Consider the following 15,106-nt stretch of genomic DNA (forward strand, 5'->3'; position numbering starts at 1 on the left):
ATGTAATTAAAGGGACAAGTCCAACCTGTCTTTTAAAACTATAAAATTGGATTCAATGTATTGTCCACTGAGAATGTATTTTAACATACATATGAGCTAGCTTATACATAGAGGTTGAGAGGATGTCCGTCTTTGGGTGTGTATTTGTGGTGGGAAATACAGTAACAGAGCCTGTGTTGTTTTGTTGAATGTTCCATGACAACGTCACGGCTCCCACCTCCAGGTTGCATGTAGCCTGAGCCTCTGTAATGTTTAAGCTGTCTGTGAGCAGTATACTGGCATGTTTGTCGATGTTACATCTCGTCTGTCTGTATGGTTTGGTTATCTGTCATGAGCATGTCCTTTTGTATGTGTGTGGGTGGATGACTTCAATTGTGATACACTTTCTCAAGTTGATAAAGTGCAGATCCTCTCATAAAAACTGGCCCATTGGCAACAATACATTTTGGTGGGGACCATTGGAGGTTGAACCTCACCTGAAGCTCTAGTCACCTGCAGAGGTGATCGTGTTTACGTGATGAAGTGGTCTCATCTCACTCATACCTCATGTAGTCATGCTGAATGTATCTCTCGTAGGATCATGAGAGTTGTAGTGTGTGACTGTGTAGTGTTATTATCAAGCACAATACCATCAACTTGTAAATACAATGTAAATAAAATATTGCAAGGACTTATGGGTAATGTTCTTCCTGTGTTTACATAGTATTATAACTATTGTTGTTGATGTGTGTAGGCTAAATGTATGTGATTTGATTTTGTTTTTCTATAATATTATGCCTACAAGTTTACATGTTTTCAGATGTTTTATTTATCTAAAAGTCAATAAAGTATAGACAATTTCAACTCTTTAGCAGCTCTTTTTTAAACAAATGTTGATGTTTGAAAAACTCTGAACTATTTATTTGAAGAAAAAAAAAAAGAAAGTGAGAGAGAGCTGATGACCTAAAATGCAGGTGAAAAAGCTCTAAACTAAGCTATAGATAAGAACAGAAGGAATTTGGGGATTAGGTTAGCAGGATACCACTGGAGTCTAAATCCCTCTTTTGAGCTGTCAGCAACGGAGTAGGCTAAGGATTGCCGTACTAAAAATTTCCAAGGCACTCAATCTCCAGGAAGTTAATAGTTTGCCATAGTGATCATGGCTACCCTCAACATAGTGGAATATATTTGTCTTGTACTGTAGCACCATCTGACTGCAGGTCTGATATCAGTGTTGCAAAATTTTATTCATGATCAGTCAGTCATGAATTGAAAGCCCTGGTCCAAATGAATACAAGGTTTACTGCTGTTAACCTTTTTTGTAAATAGATTTGCCTCAGTTTAATTATTTTAATCGTTATTTTTTTAAGATGAGAAGAACACAGTTGATTATGGAATGAGGTCTTATCGTTCCAGGCGTAGGCCTACCATGCATTATCATCAACAGTCATTTGCATAGATGGACAAACAGCTGATTCTCCTGAGCCTCGTTCTGTCCAGCAGTAAGTGTCCTACTGGTCAGTGGAATGATCAGCCCCTCCTCTGTTTCCTTCCTCTGCACCTAATAAAGATGGATATCTCTGTCTCCACTACAATCAACTACTAATTATGTAGCTATGCTGGAAGGCTAACTAAAATTGGGGGAAATGGGCACAAACACTGTAACTCCTTCCCTCACACATCTGGACTAGAAGTGCAGAGAAAGCTGTAGGCCTAGTAAAGGTCCTGCCATTGTACGGTATGGTATTATGTATTGGTTGTGTTTACCAGTATTTTGATGCATGTGTAAAAATACAAAATGTCTAAATGTATGCCTACAAAAAAAAGAAGAAATATTTCAGGCTTCTACATAAAATCTAGCATTAAGTAGCCTACAAACAACAGTCGCTGCTCCTAAGTTAGGAAGCATTTCTCCTATACACTTATAGTATCTCGTAGTAGTCACTGTAAACATAGTAAGCATTTCTTCTAGTATAGGCTACTGTAGTCACTGGAGCATAGTAACCATTTCTCCTAGTATGCCTACTACATTTACTGGAGCACAGTAGTGACATTTCTCCTAGTATACTAGTCCCTGGAGCCTGGAGCTTAACGTTTCAGCGTAGTAACCCTTGTCCCAGTATAGGCGGGGCTGTGTCTCCCCCCAGACCAACCAATGAAACAAGGCTCGCTTTCTTGCCTGTGCTTCCAAAGAGGTTCAATTTGAGCAGTCAGACTGTACTGTTCACTCGACAGCAGGATCTGAAGGGTTTTGGACTGTGAAAAGGACCCTTGCAATGGCAACTCCCAAGAAAGTCTGCATTATTGGTTCTGGCAATTGGTAAGAAAATGCTCCCATATCGCTGGTGTTTGGTGGGTGCTGTCTCAAAGCACTAGCTAGCACTAGCTAGCCAACCAGCAAGCTCTGTATATAAGTATACGTATATACTATACACTTCTCTCCGTATAGCTTCCATATAGAACAGCAAAGGTCGCTCTGTATCTCGCTTTTGGCTATTTAACGAACTAGCCTGCGTACATCGTTGTTGGCTGTCCGACTGCATGTCTGCTTAGAGAACCTAGCCTGTAAATGAACCTGTCTTCCTATTAACTTACAGTACATGTGATTTGCTTGCTAAAACATTAACGTATGAAGGCTAGAGACAAGCTGCTAGCTTTACTGCAATGTTATCTAGCTAGTAAGTTAGAGCTGTTCACTGAGTTGGCAAGCTGCAGGTGGTCGTGCATGTGGTTGTGGTTTATAGCCTGGACAACCACAGCATTTGTTTGAGGTAATTCTTTTTAAATTTATCTCTATTCTACTAGTAGTAGTAACAGTATTCTGCTTTCTATTTTATTCCAGTCAAGCCTTTGCACATCAATGAGCCTGGCCACGCTGGATACATATTCTTATATTATATAATAATTATATTTTTTATATGACTTGATTTGACCACTAAGCTTTTTTCAGACTTGAGTTGACCACTACGTTACAATGTGTTTTATAATTGGTGCATTTTTGTCCACATTTTGAAGAATGAATGAATGGATAATGCTGATGTTACCTCCTACACAGGGGCTCTGCCATTGCCAAGATTGTGGGTGCCAACGCAGCTCAGAACAACAAGTTCGACAACACAGTGAAGATGTGGGTTTTTGAAGAGATGGTGAATGATCGGAAACTGACAGAGATCATCAACACCGACCACGAGAACGTCAAGTACCTCCCTGGACACAAACTACCTCCCAATGTGGTATGGAGTCACACAGACAGTGCTCTTTATAAAACTAGGTCTATTAGATACTGTAGCCTTGTAGTTTACATTGATACTCGTTCCAGCTACTAATATGAAAGAAAGGCTCAGTTCAGATACAGTTAGCTACTTGCTGCAGGTATGTAAATGTTTAGACCAGGGGTTTTTGTCCTGGCTTCTTGTAGGACGTGCATTGAGCAGGCACCTGTTCCTGCAGCTCTCACTAGACCATAAATCAGTCCTTGCAGGGCATCTGCAAAAGAGGGTTTTGCAGGATGTTAAAGATCAGGCTAATAGGAAAACTAGGCCTGACGACAGTGTTCTGTGGTCCCCCTGGCCTTGCTCACACACTCGGTGACACCCTGCCGTTTGAAGTGCTGTTGTTGTAGCCGACCCGTTACAGTGCCCTCCCCTCCAGGTGGCTGTGCCCGACCTGCTGGAGGCCGCCAGGGAAGCAGACATTCTGGTGTTCGTCATCCCTCACCAGTTCATCGGGAGAGTCTGTGACACCATGCAGGGGAAGATAAAGAGTGATGCGCTGGGGATGTCCCTCATTAAGGTTTGTCAAGAGACCGATCACACCCTTTCTAACACGACCTGTATAAGGCCAGGCATCACGACCTGAACACACCAGGCAGGGCACCACGACCTGAACACACCAGGCAGGGCACCACGACCTGAACACCAGACCAGATGCCACAAGCTGTACAAGGCCATGGACAAAAGCCAGTGCTCATCCCTTTAGTTGTAGCTCAGATCAAAGCAAGCGCTTGGAACCAATTTGAATCTGTGTTGGTTAATCACATTGTGTACAGCCGTATCCATCATTTACACAGCATTAATTCCTGAATTACTATCAGATTCTCTCCATATTAGGTTTTAAACCATCGGTCACATTGATAGTTAATGATACTCCCACATTCATTTGTAATGGAATAGTAGTCCCTCACTTTGAATAATTGGTGTGTGTGTGTGTGTGTGTGTGTGTGTCTGTGTCTCCAGGGGGTAGACGAGGGCCCTGATGGCCTGAGGCTGATCTCTGATGTCATCCGGGAGAAGCTGGGTATCACTATGAGCGTGCTGATGGGAGCGAACATAGCCAATGAGGTCGCTGACGAGAAGTTCTGTGAGACCACCATTGGTAAGCTGACACTACTGCATCACAAGGTCTGATTTGATCAGTCATCACTTCAGACGACTGACGCTGAAGCGCTTTTAAACCACAGTGTCTCCCTCTCCTCCAGTTAAAAGAGTATTAGAGGTATTATTGAGGTTCGTAAGAGACTGAAGATTCTCTCTCTCTCTCTCTCTAGGGTGTAAGGATGCGAGCCACGGGGCGGTACTGAAGGAGCTCATGCAGACCAGCAACTTCCGGGTCACAGTAGTGGAGGAGTCCGATGTGGTGGAGATCTGCGGAGCGTTGAAAGTGAGCGCCAGCGCTTCAACTGTTTTAAAGCCGTGAACAGAATTCTATCTTGCTTCTGTTGTTTTTTTGTTTCTGTTTCTGTGGGGAGGCTGTGGCTCAGTGGTAGAGCGGGTCGACCAATGATCGTAGGGTCGGCAGTTCGAATCCCGGCTCCTCCTGTCGAAGTGTCCTTAGTGCAAAACACTGAACCCCAAATTTCTCCCAATGAGCAGGCTAGCACTTTGCACAGCAGCCACAGCCATTGGAGTGTGAATGAGAGGCCATTGTAAAGCGCTTTGGATAAAAGCACCATATATATTATAAGTGCAGTCCATTTACCGTTTAGTAACTGACTGGTTCTCCTCCTCTTCTGTGGTTGCCAGAACATCGTGGCGGTGGGGGCGGGGTTCTGCGACGGTCTGGGGTTCGGGGACAACACCAAGGCGGCCGTGATCCGGTTGGGCCTGATGGAGATGATCGCCTTTGCCCGCATCTTCTGCACCGCCGGGCCCGTCTCCTCGGCAACCTTCCTAGAGAGCTGTGGTGTGGCCGACCTCATCACCACCTGCTACGGGGGGCGCAACCGCAGGGTGGCAGAAGCTTTCACCAAGACGGGGAAGGTGAGAGTGTGAATTTAAATTAGAATTATATAGGCGGTTGGATTTGGGGGGAGGTACATGAAATGGTCACAAACAAAGGAGAATCTAACGCACTCTTCTTTAGATTATGAAGCGTTAATAGAATAGACTAGAAACTTTAATTGCCATACATAACCAGTACAGGTACATTGGAATTCGGGTCATCGCTTGTCCTTATAGTTCCACATTCCAGTTCCTAGGTATACAGCTATGCTGATTAGCGGCTAGTTCATAATAGAATAGGGATGTAACTAATTTTTTTTTATTACAGTTATTGTGATTAAATTAGCATTAAAGCGGTGTTTGATGTCCACGCTTTGAAAAATTCACCGTAAATACTGTCCAGCATTAACCAAAGTTAGCAACAGTCTCCAAGACGCATTATTTTAATGGTTATACAAAAAATTAGCTTATTTCATTCTTGGTTTTCAATATAAGACTTGGTGAAATTATTTCAGTGTGTGTGTATCAGTAGTTATAGAAAACTTTCAGCACATTTTACAGTACCGTGATAATACTGATAACCGTGATAATTTGTCTATAATTGTGATATGAAATTTTCACACCATTACATCTCTATAATAGAATGATTAAAAGTAAGCAACCAACATGTTTGGGCCTTGCAAGGCCTTCATGGGGGTGAGCACCACGCCTGCTAACCACCACCAGCTAACCACCACCAGCTAACCACTAGCAGCTAACCACCACCAGCTAACCACCACCAGCTAACCACCACCAGCTAACCACTAGCAGCTAACCACCACCAGCTAACCAGCCTGTGAGCTAACAAGCCAGCTAGCTACCTAATAGGTGGTCCTCTAGGTGGCGCTTCTAAGGGCAGCCGCATGAAAATGAGCTCCTGTTTAACTTTGTTTTATTTGTTTTATTGTATCTTAATGTATTTTATGCTATACTTTTTACCAATTCTAGCCTGCTTAATGAAAATGTATAACTTGATACCCCTCCTTTTAAATTATGTTTAGCTTAATTGTTGATTACTGTACTGTATGTTCTACTGTTTATTTGTATTATATTTTAAAATTGTAATAGGACATAATTCATCTTGTGTGAACATGATGCAAGTTGTCCTAATAAAACTCAAACTCACCAGACCGAGGAGCACCTTCCCACTACTTGGCTTCACCGGCCTCTAGAATGTCGTAGCCCTCCTTTTTTCATTTTTATACATTCACCTGCCTCTGGAAAGAGCACTCCTGTGGTAGTTTTGGAGGCTATTTAAAAAAAACGTGTTTGGTTTGTTTGTTTCTTTTCTTCAGTCAATTGAGGAGCTGGAAAAGGAGATGCTGAACGGACAGAAACTCCAGGGCCCGGCGACCGCAGCCGAGGTCCATCTCATACTGGAGCACAAAAACCTGACTGACAAGTAAGGAAAGCTGGAAGGTTGTTTTTACAAAGACACATTAAAAGAGAGCTGATGTTTTATAAAAAAAAAAAAAAAAAAAAAAAAATCTATTTTGTAGTGCATTCATTTTTTCCATAGAGAATTTTAAAAATCAAATGAAAATAAGGTCCATTTTCCACATTCTGTGTTATGAGTTTGTTTCCTTCTGTTGGGAGGGCCATCACCAGTTTGTAAGCCAGAAAAATGTAGCCTCTGTTACAGTGCCTACAATGTGGTGCATTAATACTGACCCGCCTCCCCCATTTCGTGCTCCGTTTCCCAGATTCCCCTTGTTCAACGCTGTGTACCAGATCTGCTACCAGGGCAGCCCTGTCACAGGGTTCATCAGCTGTTTGCAGAACCACCCAGAGCACATGTAAGAGTGCTCTGTGAACCGGGGGGATGATTACCACTTTACACTTTAAACAGACTATCACTACTCCCTCCCTCCCTCACGGCTCTGGCGCAGTGAGCTGGCTCCCTAGCAAAGGGTTGAATGGATGATGGTAGCTTGCAATATGACTACATTAGACTAGGTGTTTCTCCAGGAGAATGACCAGGTATTTGTTGCCGTCCACTGAAAAATAATCTATCCATTACCAACAGTTCTGTTCATCCATCAACTGTTATACCTCACGTCATAGGTTAACTGTGATTGTTTTATCTGCTGCTTCTTAATTCTACTCTTATTTGCTGTCATATCTAACCTGAGACTGTACCTTTACAGATTTGAAGTGGGAGATGTCTTGACTTTTGACTGTGTGTAGTCATAGAATTGCACAACTGCGAGAATGCAAGTGCCTTAAAATGCCACATTGCTAAACGTCTTGGCAGGTTTTTCTGTGCTCCAAAGACCTTCTCCCCGCATCGGCCTTCCATGACACCGTTCGTTATGATGACTCTGCCTTTGAACTTCCCTGATGTAATTTTGACAAATAATTCTTGTCACATTTGCCTTTGAAATAAATGAATATATCTAATGACATCATGTTGCTGTCCTTGTCATTGTTTACTTGTCCCCCAGTAACACTGGGAGGGAAGCCAGTCTTATTCCCAGGTGTCATGATCTGAGCAGGCAGATGGTCACTGGGAATCTCAGCACTCGTAACTCATGCTTTCAGAATAAACTGTTGCCACATTCAGGCCAGTGAACAGAGAATAGAAGCAACGTGAAACCTGTTCATGAGAGGACTACAGCAGCGGTCCTCTAGGCGAGAGAGAGAGAGAGATAGTGAAGAGGTCAGCCCATATTGTATAACGCAGCTATTCTGCTCAACAGTCATCTGAACAGAACGCTCCTCCTGACTTCTGATTATATATTTAGACACCACACTGCTGTAGTCCACACTTTCTGTGGCCACTTCCTCAATGGGGGGGGGGCTGGACAGACGATATGTCGACATGGCAACACTTGTTCTATGTTGACATGGGTACAATGTGAAACCATGAGTGGGGATTCTTGAAGGGGGGAGGGGGTGGGGGGGGCTACTGTTGCAGCATGGGTAAGATGAGGAAACCCAGCTCTAGTGTGCTAATAACTGCTTGCTGTAGTATTCAGTAGTGTATATTATTACACTGTAGCATCATAAGCGTTGACTCCTTTAATAATTGTAATTACAGTTCAGATTATGTGCATATGAACCACAAATAACTTCAAATTAGACTTTCTAGTACACCAGCTTTTCATTAAAGCCACCAAACAAACATTCAGTTATTTGAGAAGTTATGATTTATTGGGCTTTTTTTGTATGTATGTATGTAAAAAAAAAAAAAAAAATGCAGCAAAACTTGCAAAATGTTTAGTCTACACATCGAATCTGAGGAGAGTTCTAGGAAGTGTTTCCAAAGACGACTGTTCTACACAGTCACCTAACACTGGTTTATTGCAGGTTGTGGAAATACAGCTTTAAGTTACATCAGAATATTGAAGCCTACAAGCGAATACAGATCGTTAAGGAAGACAGTGTCATTCTTTGACCCTGTGGTGGACATGGCTGCCATCTAAACTCCAATCTGAAATGAACATCAGTAACTTACACCTAAAGACTCAAGGAAAATGTAAACAAAAGGAATGAAACTGACAGAGCTCTCTGTTCTGTGTTAAAGCAGGCTAGAGCATTTTAATGCTGCGCTGGGTGGTTAAGAGAAACTGCTACAAAAGATTAACCCCATAAAGCATTAATATTAGATTATAATCATCATTTGCTGTCCAAAACAGCAGAAGCAAAAGCGTCACAATAGTAAAAAACCAACATCTAATGCGGTCATAAACACTTACAGCCGTGTCTGTTAACCATGTAGTAAGAGCGCTGAGTGATTAACATTCACAGTACTTTCCTCCTTTAGAAGGTTCAATGGTTTTGTTCTCAGTTTTTAAATGATACCCATAGTCAAAATGACTAATATTTGGTTGCCAAAAGAATAACTTGTTCGATCAGTGAGTGTGTTGCTTCTGCTGCGGCCTTTTGTTCCCCGGTGATTAAATAACTTACATTTCCCCTCCTGACTAGTTAAGACGTGATCGAGGCCAGGGACACCTGGAGCCCGTTTTTAAGAACATTTTAAAGATCCTGTGCTGAATCCATGGATGGTCCCACTATCTCATATGCTATAGCAATTGTCTTTGTTACAAATCTGATTAAATGGTATGTCTGTGTAAACGTCTCCCCAGACCACTGCACAGGGAATCACTTCAGAACCTGAGAACTATGTTCCTATACTTTTAGACAGATTATTTTCCTGACAAGTCCACATAAGTCACAACACCTAACCCCAAAGAAGACATTCAACAGTATTGGAACATACCACTTCTCATACACCAGGTCATGCACCCCCCCCACCTCTCTCTCTCTCTCCCTCTCTCTCCCTCCAGTGGTGGTGAGGTCTCACAGTCTGTGTGGGTTGACCCATTTGTAAGTTCCTTCGTAGCGGAATCCGACCCTCTGGGAGAGTTCATCAGCTTCTCCTGGGCCACGGCTAGGAAACACACAGGGACACATTCATTCTATAGAATACACTCAATTAAGCTCTTTACACTGAGGAAGTCATAGAACGCATAAGGAGGATGGCACAATCAGGATCACAATTCAGAATCACAATCTTGCCATGCAGTTTTTCAACATACTAGGAATTTGCTTTCGGTCGTGGTGCATAACATGGAGACAACATTGGACAGGGTGCAGGGACGCAACAGGCCCGATTGGCCCAATCCCAATACCCCCCTTAGCCTTAGCCCTTGGCCCTACCCCTACCTTTTGCACGTTCCTGCGTAAGGTAGTGTGTCCCATTCCTTTTAACTTCTAAGGCTAGGGAGCATATCGAGGGCTAGTGGACATTCAAACACCCCTCCAAACCGAGGGTTCTCAGATGCTGACTTGAAACCGAGGGGTAGATGAAAACTGCTTTGCCAACTGAGGCAATGATATGAAACATAGCTGCCGTGAAAAAACATGGGATAGAAGCTCAATATCTTCGCAAATAATCATTCAAAATTTTTTCTAATCTGTGGAATAACTTAGTTTAATGTAATTGCAAAGGAACATGTCATTGGATTGTTATGACACTCATTTAAAAAAACAAAACACGTTATTCACACAGTCAACTACATCCCAGTAAGTTACTTGTAGACTACGGTGCAATGTTGAATCTAATCTAATCAGCACAACTTTTTTGATTCCATGTCCCGTGTATGAAGTCTGATGGGAAAAAAATTCCAGCAGCAATTTTTCTGCACTTCCCTGCTCATCTGATATCAGTGCATTTCTATGGGCAGGACTCACGTTAACAGACAATTTGTAAACATGCTTCCTGGCTCCACAGAAAATCAGGAAACTAATGAAATTCCAATTGAAGACGTAGCGAGTGGTGTCCCATTTCTTAGGTTTAGATTTCAACCCCTACCCCTTGTGGCTCTGTTCTGAAGGGCCACTACCCAGTCGAGGGCACTCCAAAACTAGGGGCTAGTGCTAAGGGGGAGTATTGGGAATGGGCCTTGATGACAAGAGTCAGAGTACGGCCCTCAATTCGCTTTATTCACTTCAGCTGCCATATTGGTCAGTCTGAGGTAATTGGGGATACGAATGCGGGAGTGCCTCTTGACTCCAATGTTAAAAGTTCACTATAAAAATCATCATTACCAGACTCCGATTGTTTTTCACAGCCATAGTTTTCGCGTTTGGAAATACATGGAAGTGAATGAACCATAGTTAGCCGTCAGCTGCATTCACTTCCATGTATTTCTAAACTCGAAAACAACAGCAGTGAAAAACAATCAGAGTTCCAGTAGCCTTGGTTCTTGAAGTGGTGCTTTTATAGTGAACTTTTAACACTGGAGTCAACGGGCACTTCCGCATCCGTACCACCAATTACGTCAGACTGACCAATATGACAGCTGAAGTGAATAAAGCGAATTAATGTGCCAAATTGCAAAACTTTTTACCATATGGTTCTATGGGCTGCCATAGACTCCCATGGCAGAAGGAGAGGAATAAGAAAAGGTACAAACACAATGGGTGCCTCGCAGCTTCATTGCTTGGCCCCCCAAAAAGTAGTGTGGTCAGTGTGGGGGGGGGGGTGTGTGTGGGGGGGGGGGCATCCAGTGAGTTTGGCGCATATTTAGAACCAAATAAATATCTGACCTTCCATATTTGTAGGGGATGGGCGGGATCTTCTCTCCCTCGATCTGGTGGAGGAGAGGCGTGAAGATCCTCCAGGCTTCCCTCAGTTCATCACTGGGCAAGAAGACAAAACACACATCCAGCTATGAAGCAATGGCGCCCTCTAGTGGACGGAATTATAACACATGTAGTTCCAGAGAAACCACGAGCTCTTGCTTTTAACATGTCAGCCTGTCAGCTGTTTCATTCTACTCTCCCGTACCACCATGAAGAAGAAAACTACCGAATAACGAATGTGCTCACAAGCACAATAATTATGCTCTTACTTACACTACAGAAGTTACAGAAGGTTTTGAGACAGAGCGCTGGGCTTACTCAGGCTGAGAGAGACATACGGTAGAGGGACATGAGAGATGCACACCTGCGAACAAAGTGCATCTGGCTTCCACAGAAGACATCCAGAATAAGTCGCTCATAAGCGTCTGGCAGCTTCACATCCTGAGGAGAGAGTTATAGTATTAGTACGTTATCTGCAGCAGACTAGTAGACTGTGTGTGTGTGTGTGTGTGTGTGTGTGTGTGTGTGTGTATCTTGCCTTGTATCTGCTCTTGTAGGTCAGGTCCAGCTCGGTCTCCTCGGGGCAGAAGTAGACGCCAGGCTTCTTGCTCATCATCTTGGCGTAGACGGCCTCGTTGGGCTGGACGCGGACCACCAGCTCGTTCCTCCGACACTGAGCCCCGAAGATGTCCCCGGGCACGTCGGTGAACTGCAGGCGCACCTCCGCCTTCCGCTCATTCAGCGCTTTCCCACAGCGTAGGATGAAGGGAACGCCTACAGAGGAGAGAGAGAGAGAGAGAGAGAGAGAGAGAGAGAGAGAGAGAATGATAAGAGGCCTGATGAGTAACACTGCACTACACATTGTGTGTGTCTTTACGATGGGTCAGTATAGTGGGGGAATGAACTGCCCTCTGACATCAGGACGGCCCATCTTTCGACTCAGACTCAAAACTCAGAAGAGCTACCAGGATCCTCCCTCTTAAAGCACCTGCTGTATTCATATTTTGCTACTCTTGCACTTTGCCTTCAGCACTAGATTATGCTCTTAGTCACTTGTTTAGAAACATTAAATGCAACTAGAAAGTACATTTCCTGGAGAAAATGTGAGGTGGGCTAGCTGCTGCAGCTGTATGTAACAGCTACTGCTAGAACTACTACGGACCAGGCAATCTCCATGCACCCACCGGCGAAGACCGTGCGTCTCTAGCCCAATCAGGGGCTGAGTTGTGGGGTCTGTGGTGTGGACAGTGGCATGGTGGTGAGACTCCGCCTCCTCAGGTCAGAGCTGGTCGAGGACAGTGTACCCCTCTCCGGACCACCTACCCGCCCGCACCGGTGAAGACCATGTGTCTCTAGCCCAATCAGGGGCTGAGTTGTGGGGCCCGTGGCGTAGATAGTGGCGTGGTGGTGAGACTCCGCCCCCCCAGGTCAGAGCTGGTCGAGGACAGTGTACCCCTCTCCGGGCCACCTACCCGCCCACACCGGTGAAGACCATGTGTCTCTAGCCCACTCAGGGGCTGAGTTGTGGGGCCCGTGGTGTAGATTGTGGCGTGGTGGTGAGACTCCGCCCCCTCAGGTCAGAGCTGGTCGAGGACAGTGTACCCCTATCTGGGCCACCTACCCGCTCGCACCGGTGAAGACCATGTGTCTCTAGCCCACTCAGGGGCTGAGTTGTGGGGCCGTGGCGTGGATAGTGGCGTGGGGGTGAGACTCCGCCCCCTCAGGTCAGAGCCAGTCAGGGACAGTGTACCCCTCTCCGGGCCACCTACCTGACTCATCCGGTGAAGATCGTGTGTCTCTTGCCCACTCAGGGGCTGAGTTGTGGGGCCCGTGGCGTGGATAGTGGCGTGCTGGTTAGGCCCCGCCCCCTTGGGTCACAGCTAGTCGGGGACAGTACAGTGACCTCTGGGCAATTTCCATGCATCCACCAATGAAGACTGTGTCTCTAACCCACTCGGGGGTTGAGTTGTGGGGCCCGTGGCGTAGATAGTGGCGTGGTGGTGAGACTCCGCCCCCTCAGGTCAGAGCTGGTCGAGGACAGTGTACCCCTCTCCGGGCCACCTATCCACCCGCACCGGTGAAGACCATGTGTCTCTAGCCCACTCAGGGGCTGAGTTGTGGGGCCGTGGCGTGGATAGTGGCGTGGGGGTGAGACTCCACCCCCTTGGGTCAGAGCCGGTCGTGGACAGTGTAGGCCATGCCGGGCTACCCACCTGCCTTCACCAGTGAAGACTGTGTGTCTCTAGCCACCTCAGAGGCTGTGTTGTGAGGTCCGTGGCGTGGATAGTGGCGTGATGACGAGACTCCGCCCCCTCCAGTCAGAGCAGGTCGGGAGCAGTGCACTGACATCCGGGCAATCTCCATGCACCCACAGTGAAGACCGTGTGTCTGTAGCTCACTCAGGGGCTGAGATGTGGGGACAGTGGAGTGGATAATGGCGTTGTGACGAGACTCCGCCACCTCGGGTCAGAGCCGGTCTAGGACAGTGTACTGCTCCCCGGACCACCCTCATGCACCCAACCGTGAAAACTGCGTCTTTAGCCAACTCAGGGGCTGAGATGTGGGGACGGTGGCGTGGATAGTGGCGTGGTGGCGAGACTCCGCCCCCTCAGGTCAGAGGTTGTGGGAGGCAGGTCAGTGATTGCCAGGCCATCCCCATGCACCCCTCATTGGAGAACATGTGTCTATAGCCCACTCCGGGGCGGAGCAGTAGCTGTAGAGGTGTTGTATGGAAGTCAAGGTTAGAAGAAGTAGCAGTGAAAAGCAATAGGTGTTTGTTATAAGTACTGCTAGTACTACACTCAAAAATAGATTAGACCACTCATCATAACTCATAGTTTTATTGAGTTCAATAGCTGAAAGAGGAGAAAAGATATTAATATGAGTTTGCAGCCTGAAAAAGAGTGTCATTCTAAATATTTCTTTGAATATAAGGAAGGAAGGAAGGAAGGAAGGAAGGAAGGAAGGAAGGAAGGAAGGAGGCAGGAAGGAAAGAAGGAAGGAAAGAAGGAAGGAAGGAAATAAGGAAGGAAGGATGGATGGAAGAAAGGAAGGAAGGATGGAAGGAAGGAAGGAAGGAAGGAAGGAAAGAAGGAAGGATGGATGGAAGAAAGGAAGGATGGAAGGAAGGAAGGAAGGAAGGATGGAAGGAAGGAATATGAATGCTACCACAGTAGTCATAAAAGGGTGCCTGTACAGAGAGCCTGCGCGTGTCCCCAAATTCAAATCTCAACTGACACTGAGCATCCTCTCATTCACTTCAATGGAAAGGCATGCCGGATTCAGACAGCTCTCTCTCAAAAAGTATAAAGGCTACAGCTTAGCTATTGACATCGTAGGAATCCTGAGAACTTGCTGAACATTTGTATGTATAACTGTCCGTGTAGCTTAAAAACTGTAGGCATGGCGACGAGTTAGAAAACGTGTAAAAATGCAAAATGAGCAGCTCAAAAGTCAGAGTGTGGGCCAATACGTTTCAATGAAGAGCGCAGTTGCCGAACGAATCGTCATAGAGCGAAAACTATAAGTCACACGGCTTAGAGACTTACATTGTACGAATCAGCACAGTTGTGTGAAAGTTTTGATGTATAATATGTGTGTGAGCTTTCAAAACTGTAGGAGTGCCAGCAGTTTACAAAATGTGTAAATATTTTCAAAGCAACAGCTGCCACCACTCTAAAAGCATAATGATACTGAACATTCCACCAGCAGTTTCAATGGCACAAAAATGACTATTAAAAGTTAAATTACTAAAAAACTATAAAAAATATCAAAAA

The 15,106-nt window shown here is 45.1% G+C and overlaps 2 protein-coding genes across 2 annotated transcripts in view; one reads left to right on the forward strand and one right to left on the reverse strand.

The window, feature by feature from the left end:
* The first annotated feature begins 2,173 nt into the window (after positions 1-2,173).
* Positions 2,174-7,635, forward strand: LOC311329763 (glycerol-3-phosphate dehydrogenase [NAD(+)], cytoplasmic). Its single transcript, XM_084461674.1, has 8 exons — positions 2,174-2,299; positions 3,035-3,212; positions 3,631-3,771; positions 4,215-4,353; positions 4,526-4,638; positions 5,001-5,237; positions 6,533-6,639; positions 6,941-7,635. Exons 1-8 carry the CDS (start codon positions 2,256-2,258, stop codon positions 7,035-7,037), a joined length of 1,056 nt encoding a protein of 351 aa, XP_084317800.1. The 5' UTR covers positions 2,174-2,255; the 3' UTR covers positions 7,038-7,635.
* A 788-nt stretch (positions 7,636-8,423) lies between these two features.
* LOC311329711 (glucose-6-phosphate 1-dehydrogenase) overlaps positions 8,424-15,106 on the reverse strand; it is a 32,780-nt gene continuing 26,097 nt past the window's right edge. The window contains exons 10-13 of the mRNA XM_084461612.1: positions 11,869-12,104; positions 11,695-11,771; positions 11,295-11,387; positions 8,424-9,633 (exon numbers count right to left, since the gene is read on the reverse strand). Of these exons, the coding sequence (XP_084317738.1) occupies positions 9,543-9,633; positions 11,295-11,387; positions 11,695-11,771; positions 11,869-12,104 (497 nt within the window). The 3' untranslated portion in view covers positions 8,424-9,542. The remainder of the gene's footprint in view (positions 9,634-11,294; positions 11,388-11,694; positions 11,772-11,868; positions 12,105-15,106) is intronic.

Source organism: Borostomias antarcticus (genome assembly GCF_949987555.1).
Source record: "Borostomias antarcticus genome assembly, chromosome: 3".
In the NCBI taxonomy this organism is placed as follows: domain Eukaryota; kingdom Metazoa; phylum Chordata; class Actinopteri; order Stomiiformes; family Stomiidae; genus Borostomias; species Borostomias antarcticus.